We start from the raw sequence: 27,944 nt of genomic DNA on the forward strand, positions 1-27,944 counted from the left end.
GGCTTCTCACTGTTGTGGCCTCTCCCGTTGCAGAGCACAGGCTCCGGACGCGCAGGCTCAGTGGCCATGGCTCACGGGCCTAGCCACTCTGCAGCATGTGGGGTCTTCCCAGACCGGGGCACGAACCCGTGTCCCGTGCATCGGCAGGCGGACTCTCAACCACTGCGCCACCAGGGAAGCCCTAGCAGGGGGATTCTTAAGCCCTGTGCCACCAGGGAAGTCCCTGCTTTCTATTTTTCATTCTGTTTTCCTTAGCCCAAGGGCCTAATGAAATTTTTCTTTATTTTGTCTAAAAATACCAAGCATGTTTTTTGTCTAAAAATACCAAGCATGTTTTAAAAAAATTTTTTTTTTTTAAAATAGTATCTTAATCCATCTGGAGTTTTAAAAATATATATATGTGTATATTTGTGTGTGTGTGTGTATGTATGTATATATATATATATCTATATAATGTGATTAAAGGACCTAATTTTATTTTGTCTGTCTGTGAAGAATAAGCACAATAAAAGGATAACACTTCCTGACCAAGCACCAACAAAACAGATTTGAGTGGGAGTGCCTGCCATATTTCTTCATTACGCATGCTGCTGTCTTGGACTGGGTAGATTTTGTCATATTCACAAAGTATTCACTGAGTCTTATTAAGAATGAGAGTTTAATTTCTCCAAATGCTTTCTTAACATTTTATGGGGGATATTTCCACATCTCTTAATAACTAATCTTTGTGTTTTGAAACAAGACCCACTAGGTCAAAAAGCATTATTCTTTTAATGACCTACATAATTCTGTTCATCAGTATTTTTTCCATAAACTTGTCTATAGTATTATTATTATTATTATTATTTTTGTGTGTGGTACGCGGGCTTCTCACTGTTGTGGCCTCTCCCGTTGCGGAGCACAGGCTCCGGATGCGCAGGCTCAGCGGCCATGGCTCACGGGCCCAGCCGCTCCGCAGCATGTGGGATCTTCCCGGACCAGGGTACAAACCCATGTCCCCTGCATCGGCAGGCGGACTCTCAACCACTGCGCCACCAGGGAAGCCCTGTATTATTATTTTTAAAATGTTTAATCTGTTGCTTTTTATTTCTAACAGTTTTTCATTTGTGACTTTTATTACGATATGTATTTATTAGTCTTTCAAGGAACCAGCTTTTGGCTTCATTTATCTATAATTTTCATTAACTTCTACTTTTACCTTTATTCCTTGCTTCAGCTGTCTTGGTTATAGGCTATTTTTTCCAACTTTTTGTTGAAGATGAGTTTATTTTAAAGCTTTTAAGTGTATGCATTTAAAGATGTAATTACCCTCTGTGTACCATTTTAACTACAAAATCCAGGTATCAATATGTAGTGCTTTTTTTTTTTTATGCAGGCTTCAGTTTCTATTTTCATGCCTTCTTTGATCAATAAATTAGTGTATCTTAGTTTTTAATAAATCTTATTTGTATATGTATAGCAGGTTCATAGAAAAGTCACAGATCTTAACTATATCTTAACTATAGAGCTCAATGAATTATTACAAATCCATTTCCCATGTACTGTACTTTTCAAGGGACTGTACTGTAAGATTTAAAATGTTTTCTTTATTTTTTGTGTTTGTTTTTTTATGTATTATTTGTGTGAAAAGTATTATAAACCTATTACAGTACAGTACTATATAGCCGATTGTGTTAGTTGGGTACCTAGGCTATCTTTGTTGGACTTAGAAACAAATTGGACTTACGAACGTGCTCTCAGAACAGAACTTGTTCATATGTAGGGGACTTAGTGTATTTCTCTTCTTGGAGAATCATCTTTGCTCATTTAATTCTTTTGGCCCTCAGTGTTACCTTATCTCATATAAATATAGCCAAACCTACTTTTATTTTACTTATATTTTCTGCAGCATGTTTGATTTTTTGCCCGTCATTTTATTTTCAAATTTTCATGTTCTTTTCTTACAAATAACCTGTGGCAGGTTTTGTTTTTCAAGTCAGGTATGTCTGTCATCGATAAGAAATTTAGCACATTCATATGCCATCTTATAGCTTAGTTGCTCTTTTTGCTATTTAGTTTAATACATATCTTAGTATGACATCATTGATATTTTTTATGTTCTTTTTATTATATTTTTTGTTGTACTTTCTGGCTCTTTATGCACTGCTAGTCACATTTATTTTCTTTTTTTTCTAATTTGGTAGATTGCTGCTTTTTGGTTCTGATTACCAGCACATTAGTAATTGTTGTAATTGAATCTGTATTTCTTTATTAACATATGTATGTTAAATAATACTTTCTCATCAAGATCTTTTGATTGTCCATTGCTCGTCTTTCATCTAAGTTAGAGAAGAACTTCAGAAAAATTTTGTATTTCCACATCACTCCTAAAAAAGTGCCTTGGTTTTGTTTTGATATTTCATACTTTTTTGTTTCAGGCTATTTGTTTCGTGAACAGTATATCAGTTTTATTTCAGAGACTTTCAGTCAAACGGATGTTATAAATTCCAAAAAATATCTGTATTTTTTTCCTCAGTTCATTGAAGTAAAGTGTACATAACTTAAGTGTCAAACTTAAGTATCCCATGAGATTCCCTGGTGCTCCAAGTTCCTCATTATTCTGACTTCTGTTATTGTTGATTACTTTTGCTTCTATGTCTGGCTTTCACTCGATATAGTTTCTGTGAGATTCATTCGTTTTGCTAAGTATATCTATTTCTTTTTATTGCTGTATAGTATTCCACTATATGACTCTGCTACCGTTTATTTCTCCATTGTATTGGTGGGCATTTGGGCTCTCTCTAGGTTTTGGCTATTAAAAACAAAACTTCTGTGAACATTTTCTACAGGCCTTTGGTTAAGAAAAACACACATATGTTGGGTGTATAACTAGGGGAGGAATTACTATATATAGCTTGAGAAGAAATTCCCAGATGTTTTTCCAACGTGTATATGTTTACTTATACTCCCACTAGCAAGGTATGAAGGTTTCAGTTACTTCATGTTCTTGCCAATATCTCCATATGGTGTTTTCTGACGTTTTCGTTTTAGACATCTAAGTGTGTATAGTGGTATGTCATTGTGGTTATCATGTGAGAGTAAGATAGGGTGTAGGCAGTAGATAGGGGCATGAGGGAACTTCTGGATTTAAGGTAAAGTTTTGTTTCTTGACCTGGATTCTGGTTAAGTGGGTGTGTTCACTGTGAAAATTCATTGAGCCATTTGTACACTTAAGTACACTTGTGCATTGTTTTTGTATATATATTATACTTCAATAAAAATTACAAAAATCACAAAGAGGTGACAGTGACAAATTAAGTTATCTAAAGAAGTCTGAAGAATAACAGCTAAAACCAGGAGTCAGAATAAGATTACTTATTTTATACATGGGGATTAGGTCAACAAATATAATTGTATCAACAAATATAATTATACCTATAATTATATCAAGAAATGTAATTGTACATATTTCAAGTGTACAATGTGATGATATGATATGCATATATATTGTGGGATGATAACCAGGATCAAGATAATTGACACATCCATCACCTCACATAGTTAACTCTTTTTTTTGACAGTGAGAATGCTTGAGATATACTCTCAGCAAAGTTCAAGTATACAGTACTGTATAATTCATTATAGCCAACTGTACTGTACATTAGATCCTCTGAAGTTATAATAACTGAAATTTTATACCTTTTGACTTACATCATTCCATTTCTCCATTCCCCCAGCCCTTAGCAACCCCCGGCAACCCCCATTTCATTCTCTTTCTATGAAATTGGCTTTTATTGTTGTTTTTGTTGTTATTTTTAGATTCCACATATAAGTGCTACCAGTAGTATTTTTCTTTCATTGTCTGACTTATTTCACATAGCATAAGTCCAGCCACATTGTTTCCAGTGGCAGAATTTCCTTCTTTTTGTCGCTGAATAGTATTCCATTGTATATATCCATTACATTTTCATTATTCATTCATATGTTGATGGACCACTTAGGCTGTTTCCATGTTTTGGCTATTGTAAATAATGCTGCAATGGACATGAGGGTGCAGATATCTCTTTGGGATAGTGATTTTGTTTCTTTTGGGTTTATACCCAGAAGGGGAATTGCTGGATCATATAGTAGTTCTATTTTAAATTTTTTGAGGAGCCACTATAGTGTCCTCCATAGTGGCTGCATCCGTTTACATTCCTACCAGCAGTGCACAAGGCTTCCCTTTTCTCTACATCCTTGCCAGCATTTGTTATTTCTTGTCTTTCTGATAATAGCCATTTTAAGGTGTGAGGTGATTTCTCCTTGTGATTTTGTTTGCATTTGATGATTCGTGATGTTGAACACCTGTTCATATACATGTTAGCCATTCATATGTCTTTGGAAAAATGCTTATTGAGGTCCTTTAACCATTTTTCAATTGGATTATTTGCTTTTTTGCTTTTGAGTTGTATGAGTTCTTTATAGATTTTGGATATTAACCCTTCATCAGAAACATGTTTTAATATTTTCTCCTTTTCTGTAGGTTGCCTTTTCAGTTTCTTGATTGTTTCCTTTGCTGTGCAGAGGTTCTTACGTTTGATGTAGTTCTACTAGTTTATTTTAGCTTTTGTTGCCTGTGCTTTTGGTGTCTTGTCCAAGAATCATTGCCAAGAACCATGTCAAGGAGCTTCTTCCCTATGTTTTTTTCAGGGGTTTTAATGTATCAGGTCTTATGTATAAGTCTTTGATCTATTTCAGGTTAATTGTTGTGAGTGGTATAAGATCAGGGTCCAGTTTTATTCTTTTGCATGTGGATATCCAGTTTCCCCAACACCAGTTACTGCAGAGACTGTCCTTTTCCCATTGTGTATTATTGGCACCCTGTCAAAAATCAGTTGACTACGTAAGTGTGGGTTTATGTCTGGGCTCTTTGTTCCACTTGATCACAGCTATTTTTATCACACATAAGTCTCCCTTTCCCTGAAATTAATATTCACTTAATGTAACTTACTTGGTTCTTTATTCATTATTCCAGAAACCATTTATGAATATTTATTATGTGTCCTAATGTGTGCCAGAAGCTGAGGATTCTAAGAAGAATGAGATATATATTTATAACTCCTTATAAGGAGAAACTCTTAGAATTATGTAGGGCATTAAAACACATAATTTTTGTATCATTTCAAGTCCTACAATAGAGATGTAAACAAACTCCTGTTTTGCTTTCCTCAGGATTTTTTCCTGGTCAAAAAAAAAAAGAAAGAAAAAGTGGGACTTCCAAACTTAAGATAACTGTTTTTTACATTGAGTGATTTAACCTATTTTCATTTATTGTTGTTTGGTTTTAGTCCTTCCATCCCACGGTATATTTATTTGTACTTTTTCTTGTTGGTTGTTCATTACATGTTTTATTCTGTTTTGTTTTTTCAACACTGAGCTTACGATGCAATATTCTGTTTTAACATAAGGTACCTAAATTTTATCATCTCTCTCCACCTTACGTCTTCATAAACTTATGTTACTTTACTTCTCATTCAGTGTACTCTCCCTCTTCAGATATTTAAGGAATCTCAGCCTTGGTACTCATGATATGTATCTGCATCAACAGATAAAAAGATTTTATTTACATGTTCTTTATTAGCAGCATAAGAAAATGTCACAGCTTCATATCTTTCCTTTCAGAAGGTATAAATTATTCTGTTGCAAACTTCTACAGCTGCTGGCTGTCACTTTACTAGCATCTTGTTATTGCTGCTTTTATGAATTCATTCACCATTTCATATATGCCATTTTCCTCCTCGTTTGCATTCTGATTTTTTTGGTTTTGTTTTTTGCTATGTCATGATTCAGTAAAGTGTGTAAGGTGCATTCATCGTAACTGTATACTGATTTTTTTTTTTTTGCGGTACGCGGGCCTCTCTCTGCTGTGACCTCTCCCGTTGCAGAGCACAGGCTCCGGACGCGCAGACTCAGCGGCCATGGCTCACGGGCCCAGCTGCTCCGCGGCATGTGGGATGTTTCCGGGTCACGAACCCGTGTCCCCTGCATCGGCAGGGGGACTCTCAACCACTGCGCCACCAGGGAAGCCCTGTATACTGCTTTTTAAAAAATAACAACAACAACACATATATGTCCTAGTAACTACCAACTAGCTCAAGATATTTAATATTTCCATCACCCCTTCAGGTTCCTTTCCAATCTTCAACAACTTCCCTTCCCTTATGTGGCACTGTTCTATCATTATTTGTTAATGTTGCCTGTTATTGAAACTTAGATGTATAGAATTAGTGTGTACACTTTTATATGAGGCTTTTTTCATTCAATATATGTTAGATTCACCCATGTTGCTGCCTGTAGTTTATTCCTTGTATTACTGCATAGTGTTTCACTACATGAAAATACTACAATTTACTTACCCATTCTCCTTTGGAGAGGATTTTTTTCTTTTTATATCTAGTAGCTTTTTAGTTATAAAATTTTGTATTTTTTTAGTTTTTACTCTAGATGTTACAGTTTGTGTTTGTGATGTTGTTATATGTAATGAATATTTATTTGGGTGTTCCTCCAGGATTCCTTAACTTAGCTCCTAAAACTCTAATAATATCCCTAAGAGCTGTAGGGGCATCTGTTGTTATAATATTTAGTTTTTGTTCCCAGTTCCTGAAGTAGCTTCAGAGAAATTAAGGTAGAATTGGTGTCTTTTGCTGTTCATAACAAGCTGCTTTCAACCACACCTGAGTTTGTGTTAATGAGGTGACTTTTGGAATGCCTCTAAGAATGAGGTACGGGTACCAGGAACACTAACCATGTGATTAGAGGGTTGAAACTCTCTGAGGAGGGGTGAGGGGCTGGAGGCTGAATTAGTTGCTAATGACCTGTGCTTTAATCAATCATGACTATATAATGAAACCTCCATTAAAATCTTTGAATTTATGGGATTCAGAGAGCTTCCAGGTTGTTGAACATGAGGGTGGCGAGCTCTGAGAGGGCATGGAAGTTCTGTATCCTTTTACCCATTCTTGCTTTGTGTATCTCTTCCTTCTGGGTGTTCCTGAGTTGTATCCTTTTATAATAAACCATTAATCTAGTAAGTAAATCATCCTTCTGTCTTCTGTGAGCCACTCTATCAAATTATTGAACCAAAAGAGGAGGACGTGGGAACCTTGATTTATATCCATTGGTGAGATGTACACGTGACAATCTGCATTTTCAGTTCGTGTCTGAAGTGGGAGTGGTGTTGTGGGACTGAGCCTGGGATCTGACGCTATAGTGTCAGAGTTGAGTTAATTCCTTGGAGTGGGAAAAACTCCCACAAATTTGGTGACCTGAGGAGAGTAAAACAGAGGAATTGAGCTTTTCCTCTACAGTTTTCTTATTTTTGCCTATGTGCTTTTACCACTCGACAGACAATACAAGAATCTTAAAACAGTTTAAGTATCCTTTTACTAGTGTTTTGCTGTATTTTACTTTTGTGTTTGTTACAGATTCCAGAAGATGTTACTTGTTGCTTTAAAGTCCATTTTCAGTTTTATTTATTACTTCCCGAAGCTTTATGCTTCCATCAGGTATCATTTTCCATAACTGTAGTATTTCTTGTCTGTGTGTACTGTTGATAACTTTTTCAACCCTTATGTGGAAAATATATTCATTTCAGAAGAATATTTTTGCTGGATTTGGAATTTTCTAGTGACATTTTTCCTAGCTGCTTAAATTGACATTTATTTTGTTTTCTTATTTGCAAATGGCCTATTCAAATTTTTACCCAGTGTCTTCTCATTTTCATAGTTTCTGTTGAAGGGTTTGCTGTCAGTTTAGTTACCAAGATGACTTGCCTTTTTTCCCCCTCATTAATTTATAAAATGTCTTTATTAGGGATAGGACTTCTTTGTCAGGTATATGTATTCCAAATGCCTTCTCCCACTCTGTGTGTTGAATTTTTATTCTCTTTCTGTCTTTTGATAAGGGTAGGTTCTTAATATTATAGTATTATTATATAATTTGTGTCCCATTTAAGAAATGTTTGTCTATTCTGAGGTCATGAAGGTATTTCTTATGGCATTTTCTAAAATTTTTATTGTTTTACTTTTCAAGTTTAGATCTATATACCGTCTAAAATACATTTCTCTTTACACTTAAGGTAGTAATAAATGTTCTTTATATCAGTAATTAAACGAGCATCATTTATTGAAATGATTGTCCTTCTGTTACTCTTGTCATAAATCAAGTGACATATACGTGTGGGTCTGTTTTTGGCCTCTTCTTCCATTCTGTTGATATGAAAATTCTTATGCTGGTATCATACTGTTTTAATTATGGCATATTGATAATTATACATGATAAATGATACTCTTTCTGGCTTTTTTTTCAAGATTGTTTTGTCGATTTTCACATATTTCACAATTAGCTTGTCTGGGATTTTGTTTGAAATTGCTATGAATTTGTACATCAGCATGGAGAGAATTGATATATTTTATAATATATTTTATAATATTGAGCCTGCCTATCCACGAATTTGTTACATTCCTCCATTTATTTCGGTCTTATTTTCCTTCATTTTATTTTTTGTAAAGATTTTCGTATTTTTCTTGCTATTGTGAGTTGTACCTTTAAAAAATTTAATTTTCTGAAATTTGCTATACTGAACTTGTATCTAATTTCTAAAACTTTTATTTTGGATACTTTTATTTGGATTTTCTGTGTACTTGATTGTTATACTATATTACTCAAAGAACTTCAGAAAAATGTTGAATAAAATTGGAGATAGTAGGTGTCTTTATCTTGCTCCTGATTTTAAGTGGGACACTTTCCATATTTTACCATTAAGTGTGATACTTGCTGGAGGTATTTGTAAAAATCCTTTATCACATTGAGAAAATTCCTTTCTATTTCTAGTTTGCCAAGAGGTTTTTTTTTTTTTTTTTAATCCTGCTTTTCTGTATTTACTGAGTTGGTCATATCATCATTTCTTAGGTTTAAAAACTATTCTTTCTTGTAATTCTACCTTTCAGAAAATTCCATCGTGGCCTTCATGACCTGTTCTTTTTCTGTAAGCTAGTTAAAAAGTGATTTTTCCTCAGCTTCCAATCTTTTTTATTTTCACTCTTAATTTTCTGAGAGCCTTCTGATTCATTCTTGATGACTTCAGACACTACTAAACTATTAATGTCTACCAAGTCCTTATTTTCATTCTACACCTCCAGTATTATGCTTCAGATTTATTATAGTTGAGACATATCTTGCTAAAGTACAGTGCCCAATCTATTTTCTTCTAATATTGCTGGCTTGCTTTGTGACTCTAGTATCTGTACAGCTGTTCATGCATATACCCTGAGAAAACATTTCCTTTTCTGTCCGTGAATTGCTGATCACATTCTGTTGCTGTCTATCTCTTTTTTTTTTTTTGCGGTACGCGGGCCTCTCACTGTTGTGGCCTCTCCCGTTGCAGAGCACAGGTTCTGGACGCGCAGGCTCAGCAGCCATGGCTCACGGGCCTAACCGCCCTGCGGCAAGTGGGATCTTCCCGGATCGGGGCACGAACCGATGTCCCCTACATCGGCAGGCGGACTCTCAACCACTGTGCCACCAGGGAAGCCCTCTATCTCCTTTTATCAATGCTCTATTTGCATCCCAGTTTCTACTTTAGTAGTTTATGTAAATGGTGTTGTTTTGTTCTTTAGCTTTCCCTTCCCTTTTTTAAAAAAGAGAATTGGTTCTGATATAAAAACCTGGTCACATACTTTCAGTATATCCTTGAATCTCTTCTTTGACTCCTCTTTCTCTGCAGCAGTGATCCCTCAAGTAGAGGCATGAATTCTGGATGATATCAAAAACAAAACAATTGAATATCTTCTCTTATATGTTCTACAGACATTTCAAGTTCAGTAGGTCCAAAATCTTTCCTGTCTTATTTTCTACACATCCTAATTATTGTCTCTGAATTGAAGGATTGGAACCTAGAATATGTATTGTAGTGAAATAAAATATTAGACTTTTTTTACATTTTAAGTCTAAGAATAGAGCTAAAGTTCATAATAAATTTATTGTTAGTTTATTTCTATAATTTATAAATATATACTTCTCTAGTGTTCAAAAATATTATTTAACGTGGAAAGTTATCACATACTTTGGAGACTATTGGTCTGAAGTTACTCTGTAATCTGTTCCTTGAATACATCCATGGCCCTTTTTCTTATCTCAACTCTTCCTCTGCTGTTTGCCTTTTTGCTCATTTCCTGAAGATGTTAGAGGGCCGCTGCCTTTGCCTGTGCCCTGGCCTTGTGTTCATGAAGAACACAGTGTTACTCTTTATCCAACAGCTGTTCTTCCTCAGTGAAGCTCAAAATAGAACTAGTTTTGCTTCTCATTTAATATATTATGTGTGTACTTTAACAATAGTGCTTGTAACATATTACTGCAAGTTTTCTTACCAGATTATATGCTTCTTGAATACAGGATGATTTTTAGTAATCTTAGTATTTCCAAGGACTAGCATAGTTCCAGATCCATTGTGCGGGCTTGATAATTAATGCAATGGCAGAATATTTCTACTATGATTTCTCTTCTTCTCCCAGAGTATAAAGCAAAAGAAACATTCTGCAAACCAATTTGGTAATCTGTAAACAGTAATCATGGTAAGGATTTGTTTCCATACATCTTCTTCCATGTCACCTTAATTCTGAACATTTCAGATTGAACAGAAATTCCAGGGATCGGTATCATTTATGGATGTGACTGTGGGCTTCACCCAAGAGGAGTGGCAGCACCTGGACCCAACTCAGAGGTCCCTTTACAGAGATGTGATGCTGGAGAACTACAGTAACCTTGTCTCAGTGGGTAAGGTCTGTTTATTATGTAATTCTAAATGGCATTTAAAAATTTTCTTTTAAACCCTAATCCTCAATTCGGGTTAGATTAAATTATTAGATCCTCATGGTGGGATTAATGCACTTACAAAAACAGGAGGAGAAAAGGGATCTTTCTGCGTTCTCCGCCATGTGAGGACACAGCAAAAAGATAGCTATCTGCAAACCGGGAAGAGAGGCCTCACCAGATTCTGACCATGCTGGCACCTTGACCTCAGACTTCTCAGCCTCCAGACTGTGAGAAATAAATTTCTGTTGTTTAAGCCTCCTGGTCTGTGGTATTCTGTTATAACAGCCCGAACTGACTAAGGCATCAAGTAGTAATAAATGCCTGAGAATCTTAAATCAGACCCTCATCCTGGCCACAAATTTATAATGGAAAAAAATGCTTTTAACTAAGAAACACATGGACATTCTGTAGAGTTTAATGATATTTAAGATTGGAAGTCAGGAGTCAGTTTATTGGTCACTTTTGGGCACCAGGAAGACATTTGTATTTACTTCTCCAAGGAAATGTTCAGTGGCACTTTCATTGACCGGCTCTAGAAGCTTCCTCCTCTTCCAGAGGCCCTGAAGTCTAGGCTACCCGGTCCAAGTCCTAAATTATTTCATTTTGACAGGGTATTGTGTTACCAAACCAGAGGTGATCTTCAGGCTGGAGCAAGGAGAGGAGCCATGGATACTGGAGGAAGAATTCCCAAGACAGAGCTTCCCAGGTGAGTTAATGTGTACTGAACAAATGAACATCAGGGAATTTATTAGTCCAGAGGTTGACAACTTTAAAATGTTTTTTGAAGAATATCACATTAGAGAGTCTAATCCTTATAAGTGACTTAAAATACTGATATTTTGAATCACACCTCCAGATACCACTGTTACAAAAAATGTTCTCCTTTTGATTCACTTTTTGAATATTCATCATTCTTAATTTTGTCAGTAGTCCAGTTTTTGCCCATCTCATCTTTACTCTTGTTTTTCTTGGTTACTCTATGATTCTCAAAGCAATTTCAGTTGCCTGCCTTACTACCTCCATTGCTCTGCATTCCTGTTGTTATTGGCCATTTTTTGACTTAAATAATTTTTGAGTACCTGCTATACTGTAAGAGCTGAGTGTAGTGTGAAAAAAATAATGTGTCTTAATGAGTTTATAGAAGTAGTGTTGTTAATGGCCACAGGTATGTGAAAAGATGCTCAACATCACTAATCATTAGGGAAATGCACATCAAAACCACAATGAGATATCACATCACACCAGTTAGAATGGTTAGCATCAAGAAAACAAGAGTTAAGATGTGTTGGCAAGGCTGTGGAGAAAAGCGAACCCTTGTACACCATTGGTTAAGATGTAAATTGGTTCAGCCAGTTTGGAAAACAGTATGCAGGTTCTGCAAAAAATCAGAAATAGAACTAGAATATGACCCAGTATTTATACTTCTGGGTTGTATACCCCCCCAAAATGAAAACAGGATATTGAAGAGATATATGCATTCTGATGTTTATTGCAGCATTATTCACAGTAGCCAGGGTATGGAAACAATCTTAGTGCCCATCAACAGATGAATGGATAAAAAAGATGTGATGTGTACAATATGTATACACAGTGGAATATTATCTAGCCACAAGAAAAGGCGGTCATCCTGCCATTTGCAATACGGATGGGCTTTGAACACATTATGCTAAGTGAGATAAGTCAGATAGAGAAAGACAGGTTACTATATGATATTACTTATATGTGGAGTCTGAAAAAGCCTAACTCTTAAAAACAAGAGAGTGACGTGGTGGTTACCAGAGGATGAAAGATGAGGAAATAGGACGTGCTATTTAAGGGTACCAACTTGTAATCAGTAAATAAGCCTTAGAGAGCTAATGAACAGTATAGTGAATAGAGGCAACAGTATGGTATTATAATCATCAAATTTGCTAAGAGACTAGAACTTAAAGAGACTAGAACTTAATTCTTCTAACTACTAAAAAGAAATGATAATTATGTAACATGATAGTTGTGCTAATTATTGCTACAGTGGCAGTCACAGTATAGCTTATAAATTTGTCAAGGTAACATGTTGTACACCTTAAATTTATAAAGTTATATGTCAAATATATTTTAATTTTTAAAAAAGTAGTGTTTTGATTTACATTTCCCTGATGATTAAGGATGTAGAGCACCTTTTCATGTACTCCGTGGCCATCTGCATGTCTTCTTTGGAAAAATGTCTATTCATATCCTCTGCTCATTTTTAAATCAGATTTTTTTTTTTTGCTATTGAATTGTATGAGTTCTCTATGTATTTTAGATATTAACCCTTTATCAGATACATAGTTGTAAATATTTTCTCCTATCAGTAGGTTGCTTTTTTCATTTTGTTGATGGTTTCCTTTTATGTGCTAAAGCTTTGAAGTTTGATGTAGTCCCACGTGTTTATTGTGCTTTTGTTGACTTTGCTTTTGGTTTCAAATCCAAAAAAAAAAAAAATCATTGCCAAGACCACTATCAAGGAGCTTATTACTGCCTGTATTTTCTTCTAGGAGTTTTATGTTTTATGTTCCCATCTTTAATTCATTTTGAGTTAGTTTTGCATGTGGCTATACAGTTTTCCCAACACCATTTATGGAAGAGACTGTCCTCTCCATGTTGTATATTCTTGGATCCTTTGTCTTAAATTAATTGATTATGTATGCATGGGTTTATTTGGGGGCTCTCCGTTCTGTTCCATTGATCTATGTCTGTTTTTACGCCAGTACCATGCTGTTTGATTATTATAGCTTTGTAGTATAGATTGAAATCAGAAAGTGTGATACTTCCAGCTTTCTTCTTTGTTCTCAAGATTGCTTTGGCTATTAGGAGTCTTTTGTGGGTCCATACAAATTTTAGGATTGTTTGTTCTACTTCTTTGAAAAATGCTGTTGAAATTTTGATAGGGATTGCTTTGAATCTGTAGATTACATTGGGTCATATGAACATATTAATAATATAATTCTCTCAGTCCGTGAGCATGGAATAACTTTCCGTTTATTTGTGTCTTCTTCAGTTTCTTTTATCAGTGTCTTATAGTTTTCAATATGCAGGTCTTTTATCTACTTGGTTAAATTTATTTTTAGGTATTTCATTCTCTTTGATGCAGTTTTAAATGGGATTGTTTTCTTACTTTCTCTTTCTGATAGTTTGTATTAATCTATAGAAAAAACAGATTTTTGTATGTTGATTTTGTATCCTCCAACTTTACTGAATTCATTTATTAGTTCTAAAAGTTTTTTGATGGAGTCTTTGGTGTTTTCTATGTGTAATATCATGTTATCTGTAAATAATGACAGTTTACTTCTTCCTTCCTGATTTCGATGGCTTCTTTTTTTAATTAATTTGGTTGTACCAGGTATTAGTTGTGGCAGGCAGGCTCCTTAGTTGCAGCTTGCCAGCTCCTTAGTTGTGGCACGTGGGCTCTGTAGTTGTGACATGCAAACTCTTAGTTGTGGAATGCATGTGAGATGTAGTTCCCTGACCAGGGACTGAACCCAGGCCGCCTGCCTTGGGAGCACGGAGTCTTATCTTCTCTGGTGGGGAAGTCCCTGGATGGCTTTTATTACATTTTCTTGCCTACGTCCTCTGACTAGGACTTCCAATACCATGTTGAATAGAAGTGTCAAGAATGGGCATCCTTGTCTTGTTCCTGATCTTACAGAAAAATCTTTCCGCTTTTTACCATTGAGTATGATTTTAGCAGTGGTCCTGTCATACATGGCCTGTATTATGTTGAGGTACATTTCCTCACTACCCACTTTGTTGAGAGTTTTGATCACGAATGTTGAATTTTGTCAGATGCTTTTTTTTTTCCATTTATTGAGATGATCATTGATTTTTATCCTTTCCTAATATGATGTATATCACATTGATTTCCAGATGTTGACTCATCCTTTCATTCCTGGAATAAATTCCACTTCATCGTGGTGTATGCTGCCTCTATTGGATTGTTGAATTTGATTTGCTAATGTTTTGTTGAGAATTTTTGTGTCTGTCTTCATCAGGGATATTAGCTTGTAATTTTCTTTTCTTTCAGTGTCTTTGTCAAGTTTTAGTAACAGGGTCATGCTGGCCTTCTAAAATGAATTTGGAAGTGTCCCTCCCTATTAATTTTTTGGAAGAGTTTGAGAAAGATTGGTAATAATTCTTTAAGTGTTTGTTAGAATACACCAGTGAAGCTGTCTGGTCCTAGGCTTTTGTTTGCTGGGAGTTTTTTTGATTATTGATTCAAACTTCTTACTAGTAATTGGCCTGTTAAGATTTTTAATTTCTCCCTGATTCAGTGTTGGTAGGTTGTATATTTCTAGGAATTTATTCCTTCTAGTTGTGAAATTTATTGTGGTATAGTTTTTTATAGTAGTCTCTTACCCTTTGTATTTCTGAGGTGTCACTTGTAACATCTTCTTTTTTGTTTTTGGTATTATTTATTTGAGTCTTCTTTTTCTCACCGTGAGACTGTCTAAAGGTTTCTCAATTTTGTTTATCTTTTCAAAGAACCAACTCTTAGTTTCATTGATCTTTTCTACCATAATTTTATTCCCTATTTCATTTTTATCTGCTTTAGTCTTTGTTATTTCCTCTTCTACTAATTTGGGCTTCATTTCTCCCTCTTTTTCTAGTTCTTTGAGTTGTAAAGTTAGGTTGTTTATTTGAGAGTTTTCTTATTTCTTGATGTAAGCATTGTCATTATGAATTTCCTGCTTAAAACTGCTTTCACTTCATCCTGTGAGTTTTGGTCTGTTGTGTTTACATTTTCATTTGTCTCAAGATAGTTTTTTTCTCCTTTGAAAGTTTTTTTTCTCCTTTGAATTCTTCTTTGACTCATTGGTGTTCACTGGCATTTTGTTTAGTCTCCAAATATATGTGAACTTTCCAATTTTCTTCTTGTAATTGGTTTTTTTCATTCTATATCATTGTGGTTGGAAAAGATGCTTGATACGATTTCAGTCTTCTTGAATTTGTTAAGACATATTTTGTGGGCTAACACATGATCTATCCTGGAGAATGTTCCTTGTACATTTGAGAAGAATGTGTATTCTGTTGCTTTGGGGTGGAATGTTTTGTGTATATCTGTTAATTAACCTGGTCTGATATGTTGATTAAGTCCAGTGTTTCCATATGGATTTTCTGTCTGGATTATCCATTGACAAAAGTGGGATATTATCCCTACTCTTATTGTATTGCCATCAGTTTCTCTCTTTAGGTCTCTTAATATTTCCTTTATATTTAGGTGCTGCTGTGTTGCGTGCATAAGTATTTACAAACATTATATCCTCTTTGGGGTTGAATCCTTGTGGTCTGTGTTGGTTTCTATGCATTAGATAAAATAGCCTCTCTCCTCTCTTGAAGGAGTAGTCTCATGTAAGAGATATGTTTTACTCTTCAACTCTGCCCTAGCTCTTGGTTGTCCTTTAAAACTTTCCTATTGTTTAAACAGCCTAATTTATTTTTAGTGGCTCCCAATATGTGAGGGTGTTCCAAGACCTATCAGTGTCCCAAAGCAGAGGATCTCACTCAGAATCTAGATTGCGGCTGATTGGAGGCCAGACCCTCAGGCAGTACCTTTTAAAGAGTGCAGATATATAATTCTGTGGGACCACAGGTATAAGCCTTGCTAGCCACCAGAGCCAGGTGATCTTAGAGGTGTCTCTCTAAGATTGTAGCAGTTGCAGCAGTCAGGGTACAAGACTAGTGTGGACGTTCCTTTCTGGAAGATACCCATGAGCTGGAGTGAGGCACAGGGAGAGTGCAGAGAAGTCACCCTCCAGGTGGAGTGAGTTAGGAGAGCACAGAGTTGCCACTCATTTACTGTTTTCAAATGATAAACCTACCTTGCTTTAGCGGGGTAAGTTCCACGTGGTCATCCTTTATAATCCTTTTTATACGTTACTGGATAAAATTTGATAGTGTTTTGTTGAGGATTTGTGGGTCTTCAATACTCATAATATGTTGACCTTAGTATTCTTGGATATTGATCTGTAGTTGTATCTTCTGATGTTTGATTTTGGTACCAGAGTAATATTGGGCTCATAGAATGAGTTAGGAAGTGATCTTTTCCATTTTTTTGAATAATTAATATTAATTATTTTCTAAGTGTTTGGTAAAATTCACCAGTGAAACCATCTGAACCTGAGCCCTTTTATGGGAAGTTTTAAAATGACTAATTCAGTGTTTTTACTTGTTATAGGTTTTTCCAAATTTTTCTGTTTATTCTTGAGTCACTTTCTGTAGTTTTTCCTAATTTCAGGAATGTTTGCCTTTCATTAAAGTTATCTAATTTGTTGGCATATAATTGTTCATAACATTTCTTTACAATTATTTTTGGTTTTGTAATGTATAAAATATTACAATTTTGTAATGTTAGTGTATTATATCCCTAGTGTATATACCATCTTTCATCTGTAATAAGTAATTTGAATCTTCTCTGTCAATCTAACTAGGGATTTGTCAGTTCTGTTAATCCTTACAAAGAATTACCTATTTTCTTTCTATTCTCTGTTTCATTAATTTTTACTCTAATCTCATTTCCCTCCTTCTGCTTGCCTTGAGTTTGTATTGCTTTTTCCTCCCCCTGTTTTTCTAAGGTAGAGGGTTATGTTATTGATTTGAGATCATTCTCCTTCAATAGTGTTATTTGCAGGTATAAATTGCCCTATAAGTACTGGTTTACATGTGTCTCATAATCTTGGTATGTTTTGTCTTCATTTTTACTCATCTCAAAGTATTTTTCTAATTTCCCTTGTTTACTGCTTTTTTGACTCTTTTATGTAGGGATGTGTTATTTAATTTGCTCCTATTTGTGAATTTTCAAAATTCCTTTGTATTATTGATTTGTAATTTCCTTCCATCATGCTGGCAGAATCTTTTTACATCTATTCTGGGGAATGTTTCATGTGTACTTTTGAAGAATGTGTATTCTGTGACTTTGGGGTGGAGTTTTGTATTTATGAATGTTAGATCTGGTTGCTTTATAGTGCTATTCGTGCCTTCTTTTTTGTTTGTTTTTTCTTCATATTCTGCCCAGTTATTTTATGCATTACTGAAAGTGGGATTTAAACTCTCTAATTATTATTGTTGATGTGTGTGTTTCACCTTTCAATTCTGTATTCACTTCATGCATTTTGAAACTGTGTTGTTAGCAGCATATATGCGCTTAGATTTATGTCTCCTTTATCAGTTAACTTTTTATCATTATATAGTGCTCCTCCTTATCTCTAGTAACATCTTTTTTGGTAAAGTGTATTTTGTCTGGTATTAGCATAGTCACTCTAGCCTTATAGATGTTGTATACTTGTTATATGTTTTTTTGTTTTTAAAATTTTCGATCTATTTGTAGCTTTGAATATAAAGAGTATCTCTTGTAGACAGCATGTGTTTGGATTCTCACATTTTATTCAACCTGACAATTGCTGTCTTTTTACTGGATTTTTCAGTGCATTCCAAATTTGTTATTATTCATATAGTTGGATTTACACCTGCTGTTTTACTTTTTGGTGTTTACATGTGCCTTTTTGAGCCTGTGTTCTTTTTATTACTGCCTTCTTTTTCATCAAGTGGGTATATTTTAGTATAGCATGTTGATTCCTTTAATGATAATTTTACTTAAAAAATTATTTTCCTAGTGGTTGCTGTAGGATTTACTTAATAAATTCTTACCTTTTCAGAATGACTTCAGGTTTATACTACCTTACCTCCAGTGAGGTATAGAAATGTTACTCATATATAGCTCTATATTTTCTTTTCTCTTTTTGTGTTATTACTTCTGTACATAGTACCTCTGAATATGCTTAAATCCCAACAATACATTGTTGTACTTATTACTTTATATAATTTGAAGTTTCTTAAAGGGACTGAGACAAGAATGGATAGCAAGTATGTATTTATGGTCTGTTACATTAACTTGCTTGTTCACCATTTCTGCTTCATTTGTTCCTGTGGATTCACATTACCATCCAGGGTCATTTCCTTACTCCAACAAGGCTTTGTCCCTCTGCCTCATTTTGCTTTATCGTCAAATATGTTACATTTTTATATGCTACAGGCCCAGCACTACAATACAATTACATACATGCTGACTTATTCACTGCCTTGGTAAAATTGTTAGGGGAAGAAATTTGCCTTTATACCATCCTTTAAAATTACGTAATTACTTTTACCTACGACATTGTGGATTTGAACCAGTGACTAGGATCACTTGCTTACAGTCTGAAGAATTTATTTCTTGTAAGGCTGGTCTAGTAGCAGTGGGTTCTTGTTTGGTTTTTTGTTTTTGCTTTCTTTTAGTTTTTTAATCTGTGGATTTATTTCATCTTCAGTTTTCAATATTTCTGCTATTTTGGTTGGCAGATTTTTTTACCCCAGCACACTGAATATGTCATCCCACTTCCTGGATGGACTCTGTTGTTTCTGATGAGAAGTCAGGTGTTAATCTTATTGGAGTTCCTTGTATGTTAATAGTTGAATTTCTCTTGATGCTTATGAAGTTTTGTATTTGTTTTTTAAGTATTTTTACCTGCTGCTTCTTGGCGTGGATCTCTGTGTTTACCCATTTGGAGTTTATCTTGTTGAATTTGCAGATTAATATTTTTTTTTACGTTTGCAAGATTTTTGCCATCATTTAATTGAATACTTTTTCTGCTCCTTGCTCTTTTTCTCTTCTTCTGGTACTCCCATTATGAATGTTAATGTAGTTAACAGTGTCCTTCATTTACCTGAGGCTTTTGTTCATTCTCTTTTCTCTCTGTTCTTTAGATTGCATTTTGTTGATTGATCTATCATCAGGTTTACTAATTCTTCTTCCTGTAAGCTTCAATCTACTTTAGAGCCCTTCCAGTGAATTTCTGTTGCAGTTATTATAAATTTCAAATCTAGAATTTTAATTTTGTTCTCTCTCTTTATTCTTACTCTCTATGTGACGAGGTGTCTTCATACCAATATTTACTTCCTTAGGCTTGGTGGTTTTTTGAACATATTTATAATAGCTGTTTTGAGGTCTGCTAAGTCCAGTATCTGCATCCTCTCTCAGGCGGTTTCCATTCTTTCTAGTTCTGCTATTTTTCCACTATATGTGGAATTTTCCTCTTTCTTTGTATGTCTTGTAATTTAAAAAAAATACTTTAGATAATATTTTGTACCTACCCTCATGGTGATTCCTTCTTTCTCTGCAGAGCTTGTTATTTTTGCTGACTTATCAATATTTGTTTAGTGACTTGGCTGGACTATCTGAGTGAAATCTTTTTCTCCCACAGTGTGCTCTCTCTGATGTCACTTGTCACAGAGCTCTGCCTTGGGCATATACACTGTTCTTAGAATGACAATGATGTTAACAGAGTGCTCATTGAGTGTCTCAGTGATGGTTAATTTTACATGTCAACTTGAGTGGCTGAAAGGATGCCTAGGTAGCTGCTAAAATATTATTTCTAGATGTATCTTGGAGGGTGTTTCTGGAAGCATTAGCATTTGATTCACTAGACTTGAGTAAAGAGACCCACCCTCACCAACGTGGGCATCATCCAGTCTTTTGGGGCCCAAATGGAACAAAAAGACAGTTGAAGGGCACATTGTTTCTTTTTGAGCTGGGATGTCCATCTTCTCCTGCTCTCAGACATCAGAGCTCCTGGTTCTTGGTCTTCAGACTCTGAGAGTTATACCAGCAGCCCCTTAGTTCTCAGGCGTTTGACCTCAACTGGGAGTTATACTATGGGCTCCCCTAGTTCTCAGACCTTTGGACTAGGGAATTATCACTGGCTTCCCTGGTTCTCTACCTTGCAGACAGCAGATGTGAGACTTCTTGGCCTTAACTGCATAAACTAATTTCTTTTAATAAACCTCTCTTTCTCTCTCTGTATCTATCTGTAGATAGATATATACATGTATGTATATATCTATATGTATCTCCTATTGGTTCTCTTTCTCTGCAGAATCCTGATTAATATAATCTCTTTCGCTGATCTCTTTGTTGTCTGCCTCTGTTGGTATCACACCTTGCATTTAGCCTCCTCTACTAATTGTTGTGTTTTGGTTTTTTTCCTGTCCCTTTCTTTTTTTCTTGGAGTATAATTGCTTTACAATGTTGTGTTAGTTTCTGCTGTACAGTGACGTGAATCAGCTATATGTATACGTGTATCCCCTCCCTCTTGGAACTCCCTCCCTCCACCCCCAATCCCACCCATCTAGGTTGTCACAGAGCACCAAGCTGAGCTCCCTGTGCTATACAGCAGGTTCCCACTAGCTATCTGTTTTACACATAGTAGTGCATTTATGTCAAACCTAATCTCCCAATTCATCCCACCCTCCCCTTCTCCCCGTGTCCACACGTCCGTTCTCTACATCTACGTTTCTATTCCTGCCCTGCAACTAGGTTCATCTGTACCATTTTTCTAGATTCCACATATATATGTTAATATACGATATTTGTTTTTCTGACTTACTTCACTCTGTATGACAGATTCTAGGTCCATCCACATATCTACAAATGACCCAATTTCATTTCTTTTTATTAGTCTCTACTAATTAACTGATTGCTCTGCTGTTTCCAACAATGTCCTGCATCATATATTGCTGTACAGATTGGTCCAATTAAATTTGAGCCCCTTTCAGATGGTAGTCTTTGATGTTGCCCTTCATGTCACCATTTAGGAAATCACCTCCCAGAAAATATAAGAAAATTATTACTGTAGGAAATCTGGGTGTATGAGTGTATTTACATGAGTGTTTTTTGGTAGATAGGAACAAATCCAATAGCTTTAGATGCCTCTTCTTACTTGTCTGTCTCCCTTGTTCCTTCTGGTATATTTTTAGTTGGTCTGTGGCTTAGCTTTTTGCTCTCATGGAGCTACTTGCCTCTTAATTACTTATCACTGAAATTTCATTGTTTTCAGTGGTGACCTTAGGCTTGAACTTACCTACACTCTGTTCCACACAAAGTGAATTTTCTTGAGAAGAGCTTCTGAGTTCTCTCTTCTTATGGCCTGCCTCTATCTCTGGGTGAAAGCAGTGCACCATTGCACTGGAGCCAGGAGCTGGGACAGTGTTCTGCTTTTCTCAAAGTGACAGTGTGTTTTACGATCAGTAGGAAATGTGTGTATGTTTCTGATAGCTTGTTTTAAACATACATGGAATACCTTTATGTAAAAAATATAAAATGTTACTGAAAAACTTAAAGAAGCTTCATATTTGTGAATATGTGTATCTGGCTGATCACTGGAAGGGCCAACATCATAAAGATGTATTCCTCTCTAAATTCATGTATCTATTCAATTAATTCTAATTGGAGTTCCTATGAACTTTGTTGTGTTTGTTTTTGTTTTCAAGAAGTCGAGTTACCCCTTAAAAAATTAGAACCCAGAAAATGATTGAGATATATAACAAGCCTGTGGTAATTTGCTTTGTTGGTTTGGTTCAAGGAGAGCCCAGAAGATGACCTCTCCATGTATGGGAACTTGATCTTTGGATAGATCTGGCACTGCAAATCATTGTCAAAAGATAGGATAGTTTTCTAAATTGCAGTTAATGCATGTAGTGTGTTACTTACATGTATCATTACTGTGTCTCTCCACTGGGATGTAAGGTTCATGAAAGCAGAGATTTTGCCTGTTTTCTTTTCAGCTATGTCTCCACTTCCTAGAATAATACACATAGCAAATACTCAAAAATGTGATGAATGTTAGCCTCTTATAAGTTAATATAAAAATACAGCTCAATTTTTTAAAAATGGTCATAAGGCAAAGATGCAAAGCTTCATTGGTAGTAGAGAAATGCATAATAAGGCTAGAATTAAATACCAGTTTATATCTATTTAAATAAAAAGAATTATAGAGTCTAACAATACCAAATATTGTTTATAGTGCAGAGAAATGAATGTTTTTATTCAGTGCTATGGCCAGATCACGTTGGAAAACAATTTATTACCTTTTATAGTTGAATATACACATTCCCTTTGATCTAGTTTTATACTTATATCCTTGAGATACACTTTTATATCTCAAACTGTGATGAGGAACTGGTGTTTCTGTTTTCTTTAAAGATTTAAAATATATTATTGATAAATATTTTCATAAAACATAAAAGATACAGAGCAAAGACATACAAAATATAGGCTTTGCTTTTTTTATTACAGGCATACCTTGGATATATTGTGGGTTTGGTTCCACTAAAGCGATAATATCCCAGTAAAGTGAGTCATAACAATCTTTTGGTTTCCCAGTGCATATAAAAGTTTTATTTATACTATACTGTAGACTGTTAAGTGTGCAATAGCATTATGTCTAAAAAAGCCAATATATGTATCTTAATTTAAAAATATTTTATTGCTAAAAAATGCTGACCATTATGTGAGCCTTCAGTGAGTTATAATCTTTTTGCTGGTGGCAGGTTTGAAATATTGTAAGAATTACCAGATGTGACACAGAGACATGAAGTGAGCAAATGCTGTTGGAAAAATGACAGTGATGCAGGGTTGCCACAAACCTTCCTTTTACAATTTGTTGCCACAAATTTGTAAAAACTGCAGTATCTGTGAATCTCAGTAAAGTGAAGCACAGTAAAATGAGGTATTCCTGTATTAGATTCAAATATAAAATTATGCTTTAAAGTTTCTGCTAAAAAAAAAAAATTTTCCACACCCAGCCAAGATGGAATAATAGGGACTGGATTTACCATCCTATCTGAAACAACCAAAACGATCAGACAAAGTAAATGAAACAGTGAATTTCAAGACAGTAGTCATCAACCAACCAACGGCAGAAATTACTTAGAGCCAGAAAACATAGGACTTGAGGTCTATGATAACTCTACCAGGTCACTGAACCCTGATAGAGCCTTGCACTCTCGCTAAATTAGGAATTGGAGTTGACAATCCAAAGAGATTAAAGCTGCTTACGGTTCACAGGATAGAGGACAAAATAGGCAGTAACTGCACAGAGAGAAAAGTCTGGATATCTACAGTGGATTGTCCTTGAGTATTCAGCAGAATATTGATCAGCTCATATAGTGAAGAAATTAAAGAGAATTTGAAAATAACTGGAAGACACAGTGCAGCTCTCACAGAGGGCCCGGAAAAGGACTGTTCTCACCAGCCAGAGTGGAAAAAGTCGTAATTCACAGAGTGTTAGGTAGAATACTTAGAAAAGTCTTGCCTCAGAGTGAGCAGCAACGCACCTTGGAATGAATACTTATTTAAAAGGCTGCAGTGCTGTGTCAGTATCAGATGGAATACATTTCAAAGCCAAGGATATTGCTAGTGAAACGATTTTTAAAATGATGATGAGATTAAATTTATCAAAAGAATTTAACAATCCTAGACTTTAATGCCACTATTAAAGTTTTTCAGTGTGTGAAGGAAAAACTGATACAACTTGAAGGAGACAGATCCATAATTATAGTCAGATGTTTCAGCCTCTCTCTCCCAGTAACCAATAGAAGAAGGAAATGGCAAATGAGCATAAAGATATAGTAGACTTGAACAACACTAAATAACCAAATTGACTTAATTGACAGTTATAAAGTATTCCTCCCCTCCCCAAACCAGTGGAATACACATTCTTTTTAAGGACACATAAATATTTACCAAGGTAGATTACTACATTTTTGGACATAAAACAAGTCTGAATAAATTTAAAGGGATACAAGTCATTTAAATTATCTTCTCTTACCAAAATAGAGTTAAATCTAGTTCAATTAAAAATCGGTAACAGAAAGATTTGTAAAATCCCTAAATACAGTGGAACCTTGAATAACATGTGTTTGAACTGCACAGGTCCACTTATACTGGATTCTTTTCACTACATACTACAGTACTCCGTGGTCCATTGTTGGTTGAATCCATGGATGTGGAACCCTGGCTATGGAGGGCTGATGGTAAAGTTACCTGTGGATTTTCAACTGTGTGAAGGGTCAGTGCCCCTAACCCCTGCATTGTTCAAGAGTCAACTGCAGTTAGAAACTCAGTAACGCACCTCTACATAACCCATGGTTCAAAGAAGAATTCAAAGGGGAAATTAGAAAGTATATTGAACTTTTAATGAAAATACAATTTGTGGGTGGGAATTCCTTGGTAGCCTAGTGGTTAGGATTCCGGGTTTTCACTGCCATGGCCCAGGTTCAGTCTCTGGTCAGGGAACTGACTGAGATCCTGCAAGCTGCATGGCACAGCCAAAAAAAAAAAAAAAAAAAAGGAAAAAGAATTTGTGGGAAATTTACATATAAGATTTTTTTATATAGGTAACATAAAATTGATATAATATTTCATTGATTTCATTATTTTCCATCCAGATCTTTATTACTTCTTTTCTTTTGCTTACTTTCGGATTTAATTTGCTCTTTTCAGGTTTTTTAGAGTGGAAGCCGCTAAGGTAATTGATTTGGGACCTTTCTTCTTAGGCAATCAAATTAATTTTGTGTGTGTATATCTCAGAGAAATATATATGGAATTCTGTGTATGTGGCATACATGTAGTGTATTTTATATATTTAATATATAATGTAAATTTCATGCATATGGGAATATATATCCAACATACACATGTGAAATTTGTGTTGGATAAGAAGGAAATTCTCAAATCAGTCGCTTCAGCTGCTTGTACCTTAAAAATCCAGAAAAAAAGAACAAATTAAACCCATAGTAAGCAGAAAAAATGAAGTAATAAAAAACAAAGTGGAAAACAATGAATAGAGAACATAGTTGAGAAAATTAGTGAAATCAAAAGCTGGTTCTTTGAGAAGACCAGTAAAATTGATAAACTTCTAGATGAAACATTATTGATATCAAGAATGGGAGTGGTGATATCACTAAAAATTGTACAGATATTATGAGGAAAAATAAGGGAGTATTGGGCCTGTAACTTTATAAATTCAACAATTTAGATGAAATGGGCAGTTTCCTTCAAATAAATGACTACCAAAGCTTACTCCAAAGGAAATAGATAACGATTCCACAAAGAAGATCCCAGGTCCAGATGGCTTTATTAGTGAATTCTGCCAGACATGAAATAATACCAATTCTACCTAAATGGCTTCCAGAAAATTCAGGAGGAGGCTATACTGGAAATTCATTCTTTGAGGCCAGCATTGCCCTAATACCAAAACTAGACAAAGACATTGTCAGAAAAGAAGCTACAGACCAGTGTGTATTTTGAACATAAATGCAAAAACTCTAAATAAGATTTTAGCAATTAGAAACCAAAAATATATTAAAAGACTCAACATCATGACCAAGTGGAATTAATCCTAGGAAGGCTTTTTTGACATTTGGAAAGCAGTCAGTGTAATTCTCTGTATAAAGGCCAATTTCATGGATATGCAGCCTGTTTAGTAACACAGTACTGCACTCTCAGAAGGGGCCCTGTACTTGGTTTAATGTTCTGCAGTTGCCATCTCAAAATTCCTAACAGTTTTGTCTTTGAACTTGTGATTTGTGTGGCAAGTCTCATGGGACAGTGGAGCATTATGTGTGAACAGACAGGATACATTGAATGGCAGTGTGCTCACTAAGCTTTTGGTCTGGCTGCTTGGTGCAGTCTGGTGTCCTGTATTCCTGAGTGGGTGACCAAGACCCACGTCCTCATTGGTGATAGCAGCAGCAGAACCAGAGCAGTAGTGCAATGATTGCAGGCCCAAGAGAGAACCCCCAGCGGGAGGCTAGCTTGCTTCTTCTCCCTGGAGCCTATCCCTTTAGCACGTGCATAAAATATTAACTTTCTGGGCTAAGTACTGGGACTGTACTCTGGTACGCAGGCAGTAGTCATAGTCAATAAGGTATTACAGAATAAAAGCATACTCATAGATGGTGCATTAGGGTGTACCAGGTAGTCACTAGAATTCTTCAGAGTGTAGACTCTGGTCTTGAAAACAACTGCTACATTGCAAAGCTGGTGTCACAGGTTTAGAAATAGAAATTAAACTTGATGGAAAAGAATATTATTTTCATATGTAATTTTGGATGAACCAACTATGAACAGGGAAGTCAGTTTTGAAATTACTTTTTTTTTTTTTTTTGCGGTACGCAGGCCTCTCACTGTTGTGGCCTCTCCCGCTGCGGAGCACAGGCTCCGGACGCGCAGGCTCAGCAGCCATGACTCACGGGCCCAGCTGCTCCGCGGCATGCGGGATCTTCCCGGACCGGGGCACAAACCCACGTCCCCTGCATCGGCAGGAGGACCCTCAACCACCGCGCCACCAGGGAAGCCCTGAAATTACTTTTAACTTTTTTAAAATTTATTTTTGGCTGTGTTGGGTCTTCGTTTCTGTGCGAGGGCTCTTCTCTAGTTGCGGCAAGTGGGGGCCACTTCATCGCGGTGCACGGGCCTCTCACTATTGCGGCCTCTCGTTGCGGAGCACAGGCTCCAGATGCGAGGCTCAGTGGCTGTGGCTCATGGGCCTAGTTGCTCCGCGGCATGTGAGATCTTCCCAGACCAGGGCTTGAACCTGTGTCCCCTGCATTGGCAGGCAGATTCTTAACCACTGTGCCACCAGGGAAGCCCTTTTAACTTGTTTTTGAAGATACAGCAATAGACTGCATAAACAGGTGTTTTGAATTATATACAAATCCTGAAGCCATTTTTGGTTTCTTGTACAGATTATAGGAAGTGTCAGAGGAAACATTAAAATGCTATTGTATAAATTTACATTTAAAATTAAAGTCTTGGTCAACCTAGAAGAAATGGACAAATTGCTAAAAATGTACAGTCTCCCAAGACTGAACCAAGAAGAAATAGAAAATATGAACAGACCAATTAGCAGTAATGAAATTGAATCAGTAATTTTTTAGAAAAATCATAAAAACCAAAAGTCCAGGACCAGATGCCTTCACAGGTGAATACTACCAAACATTTAGAGAAGAGTTAACACTTATCTTTCTCAAACTATTCCAAAACATTACAGAGAAAGGAATGCTTTCAAATGCATTCTAGGAGATCAGCATCACCCTAATACCAAAACCAGTCAGTGATATCCCCCCAAAAAAATTATCACTGATAAATATACATACAAAATTCCTCAACAAAATATTAGCAAACTGAATTCAGCAGTACATTATAAGGATCATACACCATGATCCAGTGGGATTTATCCCAGGAATGCAAGGATTATTCAGTATCTAAAAATCAATCAGTG

The 27,944-nt window shown here is 35.7% G+C and overlaps 1 protein-coding gene across 3 annotated transcripts in view; it reads left to right on the forward strand.

Annotated features, from left to right (window-relative positions):
* Positions 1–27,944, forward strand: part of LOC114908648 (zinc finger protein 33B) — a 135,411-nt gene that overhangs the window by 18,371 nt on the left and 89,096 nt on the right. For 2 of the 3 annotated variants that reach the window (XM_029244999.1, XM_029244998.1), the window contains exons 3-4: positions 10,647–10,791; positions 11,441–11,536. The exons of the other annotated variant lie outside the window; for it this stretch is intronic. In XM_029244999.1, the coding sequence (XP_029100832.1) occupies positions 10,647–10,791; positions 11,441–11,536 (241 nt within the window). The remainder of the gene's footprint in view (positions 1–10,646; positions 10,792–11,440; positions 11,537–27,944) is intronic. 3 annotated transcript variants of the gene reach the window in all.

The sequence above is a fragment of the Monodon monoceros genome, unplaced genomic scaffold (genome assembly GCF_005190385.1).
Source record: "Monodon monoceros isolate NGI ecotype Baffin Bay Population unplaced genomic scaffold, NGI_Narwhal_1 Super_Scaffold_4, whole genome shotgun sequence".
In the NCBI taxonomy this organism is placed as follows: domain Eukaryota; kingdom Metazoa; phylum Chordata; class Mammalia; order Artiodactyla; family Monodontidae; genus Monodon; species Monodon monoceros.